The 14962-nt window shown below is 40.3% G+C and overlaps 1 protein-coding gene across 1 annotated transcript; it reads right to left on the bottom strand.

Moving 5' to 3' along the window:
* Positions 1-933: 933 nt before the first annotated feature.
* On the bottom strand, positions 934-14568 carry LOC133456473 (putative helicase mov-10-B.1). The gene is made up of 23 exons (XM_061734953.1): positions 14360-14568; positions 14146-14248; positions 11465-11646; positions 10951-11047; positions 10707-10848; positions 10381-10627; positions 10140-10253; positions 9895-10075; positions 7563-7705; positions 7265-7465; positions 6200-6312; positions 5056-5252; positions 4731-4828; positions 4463-4560; positions 4267-4365; positions 4054-4156; positions 3850-3967; positions 2262-2453; positions 2089-2160; positions 1891-2016; positions 1732-1820; positions 1536-1648; positions 934-1446 (listed from the first exon to the last, which is right to left on the bottom strand). The coding sequence occupies exons 1-23, from the start codon at positions 14491-14493 to the stop codon at positions 1385-1387; spliced, it is 3024 nt and encodes a 1007-aa protein (XP_061590937.1). The 5' UTR covers positions 14494-14568; the 3' UTR covers positions 934-1384.
* Positions 14569-14962: the final 394 nt, after the last annotated feature.

Genomic DNA, 14962 nt, shown 5'->3' with positions numbered 1-14962 from the left:
AACTTGTTAGGAGGGTTTGGGCTATACTTCTGTTTCTCTTGTTCATGGAGACAGCTTCAACAAGCACTGCAGACAGTGGTACATTGTTGTGGACAATACTGGCAGTTGGATTCACACTGGCTCAGACATCACTGCTCTCACTCAGCCCAGCCTTCTGTCTGGTCACTGGTGGTTTAGTTCCAGTATATGGTCATTTCACATGACTGAGGTCTGCCTCAAGCCTAACAACCACATTGTAAACTCAAACCTCTTTATAGAAGTGCCATCTCCTCACCTCAGCTTCACCAGCTGTTTAACCCTTGCCAGGTGCTAAGGGAATAGGCAAGGCCGGTGAGGAACTGAGGACCTTCGCTCTTAGTTCCTTGCAAGGCTTAACAGAGGGTTTGTGTCTGGGAAGAACAATCGTGCATTTTGGCTGAGTAAATATTTCTCAAATGTGTTGGATGTGCACATGTTCTGCCAGAATGACACTTCCGCCAAACAGCTGGTGCAAGTGCTGCAGAGATGAGTGGGTCCAGTTGGATAATCCATCGTGGTGGAAATCCCTCGTCATTTCATAAGATGCCTCTTTGCTTCTTGTTCTAAAACAGATCATAAAGGCATGGGATCTCCTTCCCTTAGCATTACCCCTGAACAGCCTGCATGTTGATTTGCCCCCCTCCTCAAATAATGTGACCATCAAAAAATACAATTAATTTTAGAGAATAAAGTATTGACAATTTAGCATGTACAAATGTAGTATTAATATACTACACTGTCTTCACTAGTTTTTTTTTTTTCTTTGCTGCAGTATAACAGTTTGTAATTTTGGTTTAATACATTTAAATAAAGTAAATATCAGGGTGTTATTTTTTTGTCCCACCTTTTGGTTATAATTTACAAAAACTGTGTGGAGTTCAAATGAAATGACATGCCAGACTGGAAGACCTGAAAGGTTTGCTTTATTGCACTTTAATATTTAAATATTTTTTTTCATGAAAGACATTACAAACATTTTAACAGTGACTCAAAATATCTAGTTTGAGGACATACAGTTCATACATAATTTACTCTTTATTCAAATTCCTAACAAATTGTCTTTCTAAATTCTGAAAGTGACGAGCCTGAGAGAATAGTTGAGGGTCGAGGGTATTTTTTTTCAGTATTTAATATTTTAGTCACCACATGCACGTGCCTGGATAAAAGTGATTGCAGTGGTGTAAGTGCTATGTTTAGGTTAACTTTGGTGGGTTTTTGTCTTGTGAATGCTGGACGTGTGTCATTCTTTTTAGTCAGAAAAGTGAAAATCAACTCTTTTTTTTTTAATCTGGTAAAAAAATATATCCATCTAATGTCAATGAATCCCTTCAAGTTCCAGTGTTGGATGTCCAGGCTTGCCTGGTGCTCACAGGTCGTTCCTCCACTCTGGGTCCAGGTGCTGTTGAACAAGACTCTCAGCAGTCTCAACTAGTGAGGAAAGATACAGGAAGAAAGTAGGGTCATTCGAGAACGTAGTCAATAACACTTTAAACGTGTAGCAGAAACACGTTGGTTACTTGTGGCCTCGATGTCGATGTAGAGAGCAGCGAGTCTCGCCACCACTTGGTCTTCGTCCTCTGGTTGACTGAAGCCAGCGTAGCCTCCCTCGTCTCTGCAGTACTGGATGAAACTGCAAATATATAAAGATGAAAATAACATTTAGAAATGGATCTCTCTTCCAGTTTTCTAGCTGGGTGTTCATTTGACACGTACCGGGACCAGGTAGGATCCGAGCCCAACACACTGGGATTTCCCACCACAATCAGCAGGGCTTTGGCTCGAGTCACAGCTACATTGAATCGCTGGGGCAACAAAAGATCATATTAGGATATGCAAACATACAGGGTGCGAGTGTGTCTTATTTTTTTTTACCTTCTCATTCTTGACAAAGCCCAGGCTGAATTTCTTGTCGTACTCTGCGTACTGAGAGCTGCTCCGGACTGTGGACACCAAGATCACTTTTCTCTCCTGACCTTGGAACTCCTCCACCGAACCAACCTGACATAAACACAATCTCACATTAAAAACACTAAAACCCATTCGATTTCAATGCAAAATGTTTAAACTTACCTTGAGATGTTCCATGTTCATCACTTTTAACTCTTTCCCGACCTTCTCCAGGGCCTTGCGGATTTTTTGCACCTATGCAGCAGAAAGACATAAAAGACATGGCTTAAACTTAGGTAATATGCAACAATAAACTGAATTGCTGAATGTGAAGTTAGATGGGAAGCAATTCTAACCTGCTTCCTGTAGGGGGCGATGATGCCTATTTCTCGGGGTGCAATTTTGGCCAGGCCCTTCTTGCCTTGCGTCTCCAACAGTTTTTTTACATACTCCATCAGCTTTTCAATCTCTGCTACGTTGAAAAACGAAGGGCTAGTGCTCTCACGCTCATCAACTCCAGCCACCCCGTGCATAATCACTGGGAAGTTCTGAAACACATGCAGGAAGCAACACCTGTCATGTTTCATCCAAACAAAATACCTCATTCACCTGAGGCTGTATTTACATATAAACAGCATGACGTAGATATGCAGCTACACACAAAGCAAGACATAGTGCTGCTAAATGTATTTAACTTAATAGAACTGTGCGATATGATCAAGACGGGCTGAGATGAGCTTTTCTCATTAATGACGACAGATTAAGTCTTTATAGACATAAAAGGCCTGGATTCCTGGTTTTAAACAGACTAAACTAAGATTATTGTCTCCACATATAAGGTCTTTGTTAGCTAAGTTCCATTATATCTCAAAAGCCTCATAGATTCCAAGCTTAAGTGTGATTTCTAGAGTTTCCAAAAGCTGAATGCAGTTTTGAGCCTTGAGTTGTCAGACTCCAACTCTCTAACTCCCAACTTGTGTTCCACATCCAAACACCTTCTCTGCAATAAAGGTTTATTTATCTAGATTAATATTTACAGTCTTCTGTTTGGAGCACATAAAAGACAGGAAAGAGGAAAAGCACCACCCAGATTATAATTAAAAATCCAAAAGCTGCTAGCAGATGCACCAAAAAAGATTAATTAACACAAATTACAAAATTTGAAAAACTATTCAAAGAGTATATTACAGTCCTGGGAAACATTTTCCGTTTCAAAGACAACGCATCTCCACGCTGCAACAGATGTAAAACTAAGACAGGGAACCTACATTTGACCTGGGCGTGTCCACAGCTTAAACAGTGGTGGAAGGATATAGAACATACTGTACACACTGCTATAGACTACTCAAATCTTCAGTTCAACTCAGTACACTCAGCTGATTTCTTTGGGTTGGCCATGTCGGCCGCAAAAAGGTGTATTCTGTCGAAATGGATAGCCCCAATTACTCTCATTGGGTTAATTAACTTTATTACTGTAAAAGATCATGTATAGTGTAAGAGTTAACCCACAGAGATTCTTACAAAAATGGCAAGCTTAGATTAACTTCCTAGAAACATAATGGGGTAAAGCTGTACTGTTCCACCACCTTTTTTTGTTTGTTTATCCTATTGTTTTACTTATGAAGATGTGTGTGCAGGTACACATATGTTTTTGCAAGTACATGCAAATCTAGGCATGAGTCTATATGTGTGTGAACACAGGTATATCAGGACTTTTATGTATATTTATCTGCTTCAGATTGTTGCTATATGTTGCTGTATTTTGGTTCAGTTTCGTTCTCCGTGTTGTCTCGTAAAGTGAAAAATTCAACGGTGAGAAAAAAAAATTATCCAAAAGCCAGGGGGTGTGATGGTATGAGATTACACCTGTGCCCTTGGCAAAGATCACTTACATTTGCAGTAGACTGTATTGAGATTTTAGAGAATCAACCCCATTGTGTATACCTGCTTGGGAAGGTATTCCCAACTGCAGTAGGAGTTCCGTGCATATTCATCTGCAGAAGCCAGCAGCTCGCCATCATAGAAGAGCTCGTTGGGAATCTTCAGAATGGCAGGATGAGACCTAAGAAAAAGCATTAGTAGTGTGTATTATTAAAAAGGTATGATAGGCTCCCAGTGAACGAGCCTGCTGCCTTCCTTCCAGCACACCTGTAGTTGTGCAGCAGTTTGGTGACGAAGCAGTTATTGAAAACACCGTCGCTCTTCTGGTACAGAGGGAAATCAGTCATCAAGCGCTCCAAGAGGGACACTCCTGCAGACGGCACAGCTGTTTAACACTCAGGCAAAGATACTGAATCCACACTACTGCCTAAACTAAAATGTGCAAACTTGGCACAAGTAGAGGAGTGAATATGACCTCACCCATCCCGTATTTCAAGGCAAATGGAGATCTCAGAATCGGTCCGAGCTGCTTCGGATCTCCAGCCAGAACAAGCTGACCAGACTCTGCTTCAAGCAATCCTATGTACCATTTAAAAAAAAAAAAAAAAAAAGAAGCATTGATTGCATAAAGGAATGAAATGCTATTAAAGAACACAATGACGTTTGTTTTCCCTACCTGCAATTGGGACTAAACACTCAGTCTCCACAGCGTGTCCGGCCTCGTCCACAAACACGTGAGTGAAGTGTCCAGCAGGAATTCCTCCAGTGACAAGCCTGAAGAAATCAACTGTATATTATCAATTTAACTTCCTACAAGCTCCTGCTTGCCGTTGAATGGTTATAGTTTGGATAATGGGGTGTGTCAGGGGACATATGACGTATTACACAAAAAAAAAAGTGTCATGCAGATGAGCAAAAAGCAGTGTGAGTGAGGTATCGACTACCTTCCAGCTGTTAACAAGGTGGTGACCATGACCTTATATTCCATCAGCTTCTCTTTTTCAGGGAACATGTAACAGTCCCCTACCAGGTTAGAGCATGCCTGTGAAGCATCACAATGTGCACAAAGACCTTAGAAAAATACTTAAATATTAATGGCAGCAAAACTGTAAAGCTGTATGATGCAGCAAAAGCGAGTGAAAGGTCCTGATCGACTACTGTGATGCACCACAACGTCCACTAACGTAATTAAACCATGAGCACATTACATGAGTAAGGGAATGAATATGCAAGTAGTAATGAAATGAAAGCCTAGCAACCATCCCTGACCTTTATGTTATCAGGGACAAGGTTTGGGTCCCGGCTGGTGGCGTACATGCGGTACACTTTATGCTCATCCACGTGTTGGATGATCTTGCTGCAAAGCAGGTCGGCAGCGCTGTTGGAGGGAGCGCAGGCCAGAATGCAGCAGGAGGCCTGAGTCTTTTCAATCTGCTTGATGGCCTCCACAACAGTCACAGTTTTACCTCAAAAGAACAGAAAACATCACAATTACAATGGCTGATTAAACTTAAAATATTTTTTTTGTTTTTGGATTTTGTTCAGATTTGATCAGAGTCCCTTATTGCATCGTTCTACTGGCTGTGTATAGGAGTGTCGGAAAACATTGAAATGAACAAATCCCTGAGAGTCTTACAGGAGAAGTCAGAGACAAAACATCTTCCAGCGTTTTAGTTGCGTCTGTTTACAGGGTGTACCGTCACAACAATCACGCTGATGGCTGGGATGCAACTCCGCCTCGTAACCAAACCGAACAAATTATTTAGTAAAAAGGTCTGTGTAGTTGCTGCTGTTTATCAGTGTCAAAAGAAGACACCAGTCCCAAACTTCCTACCGTTAGTCAAAATAACTCAGATGTGCATAAACTGAGAAAATGCGATGCTCTCGTGCAGCTGTGGGAGCTTACTGGAGGAATGTCAAAACAACTGAACCGTAGAGAAATGTTACACAGGGACCGGAGAGGAGGCTAATCAGACAGCAGAAATTAATACACATTTTCATTTCATCATCAGAATGCATGCTTTTTACTTTTTTTATTTCTATTTCTATTTTTGAAATTTGCAGTGGCGACCAAAACAACCATCCCAGGTTGTGGCATCATTCTGATGCATGACCACGAGCAGGTGGAGCTAAAAAGCACTGTAGATTCTTTAATTACACTCATACTTGCTATTTGATTGCACAAGTGAGTTCACATTGGTAAGCAATGCCTTCTAATTCGTCTCTGGAGGTGGCGAGATGCTCATTTGTGGGTTTTCAGTTAAAAAGAGGAAGATGGCACAACAACAGCACCAGTTTAAACTTGTAATAAGAAGCATATAGACTGAATACTGTTCAGTTTATGGTGTTTGGTGTGATTTAAATCACAGCAGCAGCCTGGCAGAAAAGAGGCTCACGCTGCAGCTTGTAGTACCTGTTCCGGGTGGACCGAACACGAGGTAAGGGGCGGGTCTGGACGAGCCAGCAACGATGTGCTGGACTGCTTGATACTGCTCCGAGTTTCCCTCCAGCTGCCTGTCGAACAGACTTTCGGGAAAAAGAAAGAAGAGCAGGGAGGGGTGATGTTAAGAAGTGAATCACAAGCAGGGAGGCTATCCGGCCTAGGCGGCTTTAAAGCAAGCAGCATTTCCTGTTGTTTAGGGAAGTACGGGACTTCAGTCATTTAAAAATATTTATTATTAAAGTCTTAAAAACAAAGCAGATGGCATTCCTTTTTGATTCAGATCTGCCTCCCAGCTAGGGTTGCCACCTTTCAGAAATAGAAATAAGGGACGCCCCGATTTCAGCAGCACAGGAGCCAAAAAAAAAGCCCCAAAACTTCTAAACTGAATAAAAATGTGTTTATTTTATATGAAAAAACAAAATGCTTTGATTTAAAGTTTAAAGTGCTTTAATAGCATTGAACTTGCATGACTGTACAGACAACCAACCATACCAGTAACTGAAATAGCCTCCTATGCTACTGTATGTCCACATCAGCCCAGATGTAATATAGCCTACAGGTGAAGAATATGGTGTAAAAGTTAATTTATTTCAATAATTCAACTAGAATATGGTGTAAAAGTTAATTAATTTCAATAATTCAACTAGAATATGGTGTAAAGGTTAATTTATTTCAATAATTCAACTAGAATATGGTGTAAAAGTTAACTTATTTCAATAATTCAACTGGAATGTGGTGTAAAAGTTAACTTATTTCAATAATTCAACTAGAATATGGTGTAAAAGTTAATTTATTTCAATAATTCAACTAGAATATGGTGTAAAAGTTAATTTATTTCAATAATTCAACTAGAATATGGTGTAAAAGTTAATGAAAATACGGTACAAATCGTGTCCCGTATTAGTTCAATACGGGACGCAACATTTTTTTCTCAAATAAAGGACAATTCCGTATTTTACGGGACGGGTGGCAACCCTACTCCCAGCATGAGTTTAATGAAACTAAATCAACTTCACATTCGTGGTACTTGTCTACCTGAGTTTGGGAAGCTGAGGTTGCTGGCATGGAGATGGGGGCGGGGCAGGAAACAACACATTTTTCAACGCGTGTGCAGCTGCCAGCTCTGCTGCTCGGTGCTGGACACGCACCGTCAGACGGTTGATGGTGAACTCAAGGCTGAACTTTATTCCCTCTATAAAGCTGAAATCATTTCCTTTTGTATAGCGATTCAAAAACCTGCAACAACATTAAGACAGATTAAATACTGGGTACCAAATGTTTCGTTTGTTCAACAGGAAACCGTATTTCTCTCCACCGAGTACAGTCGTCTTACTCGGAAGCGAAACCCAGTCTGACGCTGTCCAGCTGCACACTGTGGACGTAGCCGCGGTACTTCACGTCCGGTTCTCCCCGGGGATACATCAGCAGCGCATCTCCTCGAAGCACAGAGGGCCGGTTCTCGGACACGCCAGGCACCTGCATGCGAACAGAGGATAAAAAAGGGGGAATTATTTTTTTGAGTCTGTAAATATGACAGGAAACACCTTACAACTGTAATGTGAGGAAGAATAAATAATGTTTGTTAGACACCATTACCACAACTACTTTGAAGCATTATGGGTTTTACTTTATTAGACAGAAATAAAACTCCTTTTTCACACATTTTCCGTTTGGAAGCTCAAAATTCAAAGCTGGCTCTTCCTCCCAGTGCAGCGACCAGAAGACCTGGCGCTGGAGGAAACCCGGAAGTGAAAACCCATCTGCATGCCAATCAGGAAACAGAAACGTGTTTACATAATCATTTTATAACCCTTACATGAAACACATCCACACCTCTGCCAGGTTTTATTTGCAAGTCATCTTTCCGCAAACGAGGTTGTGCAAGGTTCTGCCGGCACAGACCGCAAGTGGGCGAGAGGGAGGTAACAGTTTCATACCAGACTTCATATCTGCACGCTGCCATTAATTGATTTCTATTCACCCATTGTTGCAAGGCCCAAAATGTCCCAAACAAAGCAAACTTAAGAAGAAGTAAAGGAACTAGCAGCAGTTTCTTTGCACTAACACGCATTACTTTAATATGAGCAAACAAGCTGGCAATACGTTGGAGTAACATCTTGAACAGTCTTGGCTGTACATAGATGTGTTTGATATTCTAATGAACCTGAACACTTTTCAGAGTCACAAGTAACATTGTGGCTGTCAAGAACTGCTCTGTCCTCTCACAGATATATTAGATGACTTTCATCACAGACCTTTGGAAGCATTGTTGTGCAACTCTAATCTTTGACAGTGTGACAGTAAGTCAAATCAGCAAATCAGTCTTTGTTATGTCTGTGCGCCAGTGGGGAAAAAAAAAAAAAAAAAAAAAGACAAACTTCCCCTTTCCCAGGGATTCAATATAAGAGAAACAATAAATATTTAGAGTTGTACTTTGTCTGTTTTATTGAATCACTTTGCAAGCAGGACCAGCAATGCTTATCATCACTGTTTTACATAAAGCCTGTAAGCATAATTCCAAGCATAAAACCTTCATCACACTCCTTACAGTATATCAACACTGTCACTTTTTCACTTCATCACAGATTTAAAACTTTGCTTTTGTATAGAAAAAAGCAACTCGTCCTCAAAAGGCGTATTTTAAAAATGGTAGAAATTTGCTTTTGAGTTTTACGTTTACAGTGAAATGCTCTTTTAAAGCGATCATCTGCCCCAGCAGCTCCAAACCGTCTCCAGTTTTTTTGAACGTTTGAGGTTCTCATCCCAAACTGATCCAGACGTCACCGGAGCTGCACCTGAAACAGGTCAGTGTGCAGGTGCAGCTCCTAGACGGGCCTAAAACTCTCCCTGGACTCAGAGGATATCATCTAGGAGCTCATACCTGGAACACTATACCCATACAACTAAGGAACATCACATCTCTTCATTCATTCTCTAAAAACACAAAACAGCGGTTACTGGATAATCAAACATGCTGTCATAATCTGGTATTGGGGTCAGGTTATTGTTTTTACTACCCGTTTGTGTTTATGTGCTTTTGTGTGAGCTAATGTGTTTGTGTGCTATAGTTCTTCATTTATGTTGTTTGTCATTATTCGGAGTTATGTCATGGTTTTTACTAATTGTTTGTACTCTGTGCTCTAGTGTTTTAGTGTGTTCTCTTTCAATGTTTTTTATATATACCATCAACCTGCCAGGGACTGCAGATGTAAATTAGCCTGTATGGCTAAATGTGGCACATTTACATGATGGACTCAAGTGCTCATGTTAATTAATGTGTGTTGTCCCTTTTAAATAAAAAAATCTCCTCCCCCTCATTAATAAATCTGAAGCCAAGCTCTCTCTGTGTCTAGTAGAAAGACTAGTTAATGTTTCTTAACCACTTCCTGGAGACTATTTTTTTCCCCTGACAAGCGCTGCCCGGCGTGGGTGCGATGCGCGCTGGTGCACTCTTCTCTCTCTGCTGCACCTCAACTCCAGGGGAAGGTGCAGTACATACCACATCCTATTTGAAAGACCTTTAATTGTATGCACAGCTGTATTTAAGTCACCGTTGCACCACACTAGAACGTAATACACCACCCCCAAAGAGCAAAGGAAAAAACATCTTTAGAGCGGCTTTATTTGTCAAAAATGACTTGTCTGGGGAAAAGTTGCACGTTTACCTCCAGAACGAGAACTTTCTTGTTGCTCGGGTCTCGTCGCAGGACGGCGTATTCTTTGTCAGCGTTAGGGATGTTGTATCTCCTGATGTCCACTTCCATCTGAAGTTCCTCCAAATACAGCAGCAGGTGGAACTTCTCTGCGTAGGTCTCCCACCGCAAGGGGCTCTCCAGGATCATCCTTCTAAAGAGACAAGAGGACACTAGTCTCCTTCTCACTCATTTAACGATGAAACTAGTGATTTTACCTTTGATCAGAAGAGAAACCAGGCTGCTTCAGCGATTTGATGAGCTGGTTCATGTACGCTGGTATTTTGTAATGTTTCAACGGCTTCGCGTTTTCCAGGCGCATCACTGACAACCTAATGAGGGAGATGACACGGGAAAAGTTAAGCTTGTTGCTATGAAACACACGCAGTACGCACACTTCATCTATTAGACTTTCTGTGTTTTTTATGTAACAGCGCTGCATATACAGTATAATAGTACCCATCAGGTCGCTCTCCATCCACAATATTGCACTCGGGGTCGGCGGTCCAGGCAGCGAGGGAGCGAGGTTTGTAAGGAGATACAGGTGCCAGCTCTTTGCCCAAGGATGTCACGCACCGAGCCTCGATGGAGCGCACGATGTAGAAGGAGGAGGACTGCAAGTTCTCTTTGAACTCGAACGCCAGTGTTGCTGGATAGAAACCCACCTCAGTGCACTGGAAGTCAACCTGGATTTCGTAGCTCTCACCTAAGAACAGAACAAAATGTTTTTAAAGTCGCTCATCAGTTCAAACATAAGTGACCTCGCTTGGGATATTTTGCGTTACCTGCATTTAGTGGCAGAGGTTTCTGCTTGGTCACGCGGTGCTCATCCTGCAGTCTTAAGCATTTGAGCCAATGCAGTGGAGTGTAGTAAGTGAAATACACAAGTTGCGTTCCGGTGTTTTTCACACTCAGTTTAATTGCATACTGTTGATAAGAAATTAAAAATATATATACATTGGGCTTTGGATTGGGAGAATTTTGAAAGGTATCCATCAGAGATGACGTGAAAATGTGTGGCATAAATACCTCGAATGTGTTTTCGACACACAGGGTATATATTCCGTTGCTAAACGGAATGTCGGAAGTGATGCTGACGCCGTGTTTATCAGAGATGAACTGATTCCTGGGGGTGGAAAAGGGGCAAAGGTCAGAAACTTGCAGTATCAGACGAAGCAGAGTGTTCATAAAATTAGAGTCGAGCTTTAGTTGTTTTTTTTTCTGCACAAAGAAATAACACAGATGGTGGGAAGGGACATCTGCTTGCAGGTGATGGAGTTTAAATGGAGTGCATCAGGTAGTTTCTCCTCAACAGCATTACAAATTCTCTTTCCTGTCTTATGTGTTTGCAAGAGACTTAAATATGTTTATTATTTATAGTCCGAAGAGCAACAGCACATTCCAGCGTTCTTTTAATCAAATAGACATTAAACGGTTTGACTGAAGTTGCCATATAATTTAAAATGATTGGTAAATTGGTACTAAATTGGAGTTGAATAGAAACATGAGTACAGCAAAGCAATCAGAGGAGGAGTCCCATTACCGTTCAGCTTTGAGTTTGTTCATCAAAAGACTGGCCAGCTTTCTCCGGGCTCTAACTCCCGTCTCTGCGTCGTCTGCAGCGCTGACGGCCTGTAAGGTCTCAGGGCTCGCTGCTCCATTCTGGTCGGGCTGCGGCCGCTGGTTCCTGGGTGAGTGCCACTGGTCCAGATACAGACCTCTGACCTGTGCAGAATCATGTCACATTGGTTTTTGAATCGTACAATATATATATATATATATATATATATATATATATATATATATATATATATATATATATATATATATATATATATATATATATATATATATATATATATATATATATATATATATATATATCCTATTTTAAGAATGTGATTTTTAATTGAAATGGCAGAAGTTAGCATATTGGTTTCAACTATTTTAGAATGATTTTATAATCTAGCCTCACAAATGCACCTAACCATGAGATCAAGCTTATCTACTGCTTGACCTTGTTAAAACAGCCGTGTTTTGTTTTGTTTTCTGTGCTAGAAAATCTAAGGAATCTGCAGAGCTCACAATAAAAAAAAAGGTTGTCTGTTGTCAGTATTTAGCCACAACTTACCAGTGTGTTCATGAAGACAACAGTGTTTCTTCTGCTATTTTCTTGCTTTCTTTATGTTTTATATACTATTCGTTTGACATATTTTGGACTTTGTGTATATACTCTCAACTCAAGGCCTGTTTCTCTCCGTGACATGAGCCACGACACTGGAGCCGGAGCGCCGCTGGTAAAAGCACAGGTAATATCGTCTAGCAGTGTCAGAGCGTCACCACAGTCCAAACATGCAGCAAACACGTGTGGGAGATTGGGAAGGAGTGAGGGCCGGGCATCAGAAAGTGAGAAAAACTTTCAGTTGTGATATAATGAACTTTCCAACCAATGTCAATCCATTAAAGGAGAAGCACAGATTGTATGAAAAAATGAATTAAACTTAAAATAATAATGTCAGGCTTTGAGTGACACTACCAAAATGAAAAAAAAGTAAATACAATTTCATACAGCTCAATCGTTAAAAAATTCAAGGACACTTCACAACCTGCAGCATTCAACTGAAATTCCACCTACCACAACATGCTGCAGAACAAGATACAGGTAACAGCTTGCTTAGTCTGGGACATTCACATTTCTAATTATGTGTACATGGGCGTGATACGACTGCAGCACAGGGTTCAAACGACGGAAAATCGGCGTGCACGAAAATCCATAGATGCTTGGAATTACTGACCAGAGAAAAAGTTGCATGACACAGGGCACATTTATCAAGTTTTCTTCTTGAAGACATAAAGGGGGCCCTGTAGAGAGTTACAGTGTCTTTAAATTAAGGGGTTCTGCAGAGTAAACCAGTATCAGCACTTTTTTTCTGCATGTTGTACAAAATTTAATCTAAAAATAATTGTCATCAAAGAAACATAGTTTTCCCAAAATTGGTTTTAAGAGTCAGAGTCTGTTTTTTTCTAAAGAGACTGTTGGGCAAATGCCATCCTAGAGGTTCCAGTGCAGCAGTTTACAAACAACTTGGTGATGATACAATGGGTGTGTCCGTCTTTTATTTACAGTCCATGAACAGAATCCTGACTGCTGTTTGATATGGAAGCTGCTGAATCACATATCAAGAACAGTTTTTTCTCTCCTTTGTGGTCTCAACAAAAGTTATATTTCCCAAAATAGAGCAGCAGAGGAAGTTAAGGTGGGCCTAGTTTGACTCAGCAATCCAAAAATACTAGAGAAACAAATGTGTGAGGTTTATTTATGTTTTCAGGGAAAAATAAGTACCCGATATGCCACTGTCGTGATCAGAGGTCATGGGTTATCAATCAATTACTTTACTTGTCCCCAAGGGGGCGAATAGTTTTGCTACAGGAGAAGCACACAATGGTAAATATACATAAACTATACATAATAAGTTACAATAGTTTACGCATCATAATATAGACCTAGGCTTAAGAGGGAATGCTTTTTCACGCACTACCTTTTCCTTCCAGCATTTAAAAGAACAATAGCGGAGGGTACAAGGGAGTGTTATGCAGAGTCTGAAGACGTTATGATATCCAGAAGGTGTTTCCTCTTCTAGATCAGAGTTTTTGTTTATGACAGCATGTGATCTTGACAGTGATTCTGAGTCACACAGGCTTCTTTTCAAAACCAGTTTCCCCACTACACTGCAAAAACTCAAAATCTTAACAAGAATATTTGTCTTATTTCTAGTTAAAATGTCTCATTTTAAGTCAAATATCTCATTACACTTAAAACAAGACTCATCACTGGAAAAAACAACAATTTTCACCTGTTTCAAGTAGATTTTCACTTAAAATAAGTAGAAAAATCTGCCAGTGGAACAAGATTGATTGCAATTGAGAAGATAAATCTTGTCCCACTGGCAGATTTTTTCTACTTATTTCAAGTGAGAATTTACTTGAAACAGGTGAAAATTGTCAAATAACAAGTTATTTTTCTGGTAATTACTCTTGTTTTAAGTGTAATGAGATTTTCTGACTAAAAATTAGACATTTTAACTAGAAATAAGATCATCCTCTCAGTATCTGCACCTTTTAAGGGTCACTGGGGTAGCCTACCCTTTCAATGAAGAAAGAAAACCCACAATGGTCATTGACAAAAACCAGAAAGTGATAAAAGTGGGGTGTAGAAGTGAGTACCTTGGAGTTGAAGAGGACTTTACCTCCCCGCACTTGCACTTTGCTGTACTGTCTCAATCCATACAAAACTGAACTAAAATTTGGATCTCTGGTCCCGTTGTTCCTACAACAGAAACACCACCATTTACTTTAGGATATAAAGTTTAACATTAAAAATTATAATAATAATAATAACCATAATACACACACAGGCATCACAGGAAGGACATCTCACCTGGTTCTGAACTCCAAGTTGTAAATGTCTTTTAGTTGACTTTTGTTTTGGATCGATGTCCGATCAGTCTCGTTCAAAAACTCAAAGAAATCCAGACCAACGTTGGATCTGTCTTTTAAAGTCAGCTTAACCATGATCGATAGTCACTTGAATGCAAAAGTTGTCCAAACGCTTCCGAGTTTAGTCAAAATAACGCGTGTGACGCTCATCAACAAACATATAATGGCGAGATGACCGATCGTTTTCTACATCTGCACCGTTTACGTGGGCGGGCTTTGCTGGCCTCTAATGACTTTAGAGCCGCCGTCGGCTGATCTGGAGGATTTAAACAGACACGCCCACCAATCCGTGCTAACTAACTAACTTAAACTAAATTTATCTGGATGAAACTGAGGGCAAATAGCAGTGGTTATGTTTCGTTGGACTGGAATTCTTTATCGGAATGAATTGGGATGAGTCAGACAACAGCACGTCAGCAGGAAAACTTTGTTTCCCAAAATGAAACTCACGTCACAATCAGTTACTCTTATTATTTTTGATAATAAGAAAAATAATGATCACATCACTATTATCATTGTTTGTTGTTATTATTCTTATTGTTAT

This window comes from Cololabis saira, chromosome 12 (assembly GCF_033807715.1).
Source record: "Cololabis saira isolate AMF1-May2022 chromosome 12, fColSai1.1, whole genome shotgun sequence".
Lineage (NCBI taxonomy): Eukaryota > Metazoa > Chordata > Actinopteri > Beloniformes > Belonidae > Cololabis > Cololabis saira.
The sequence above is the reverse complement of the archived record's forward strand: the minus strand, read 5'-3'. Positions and strand labels throughout refer to the sequence as shown.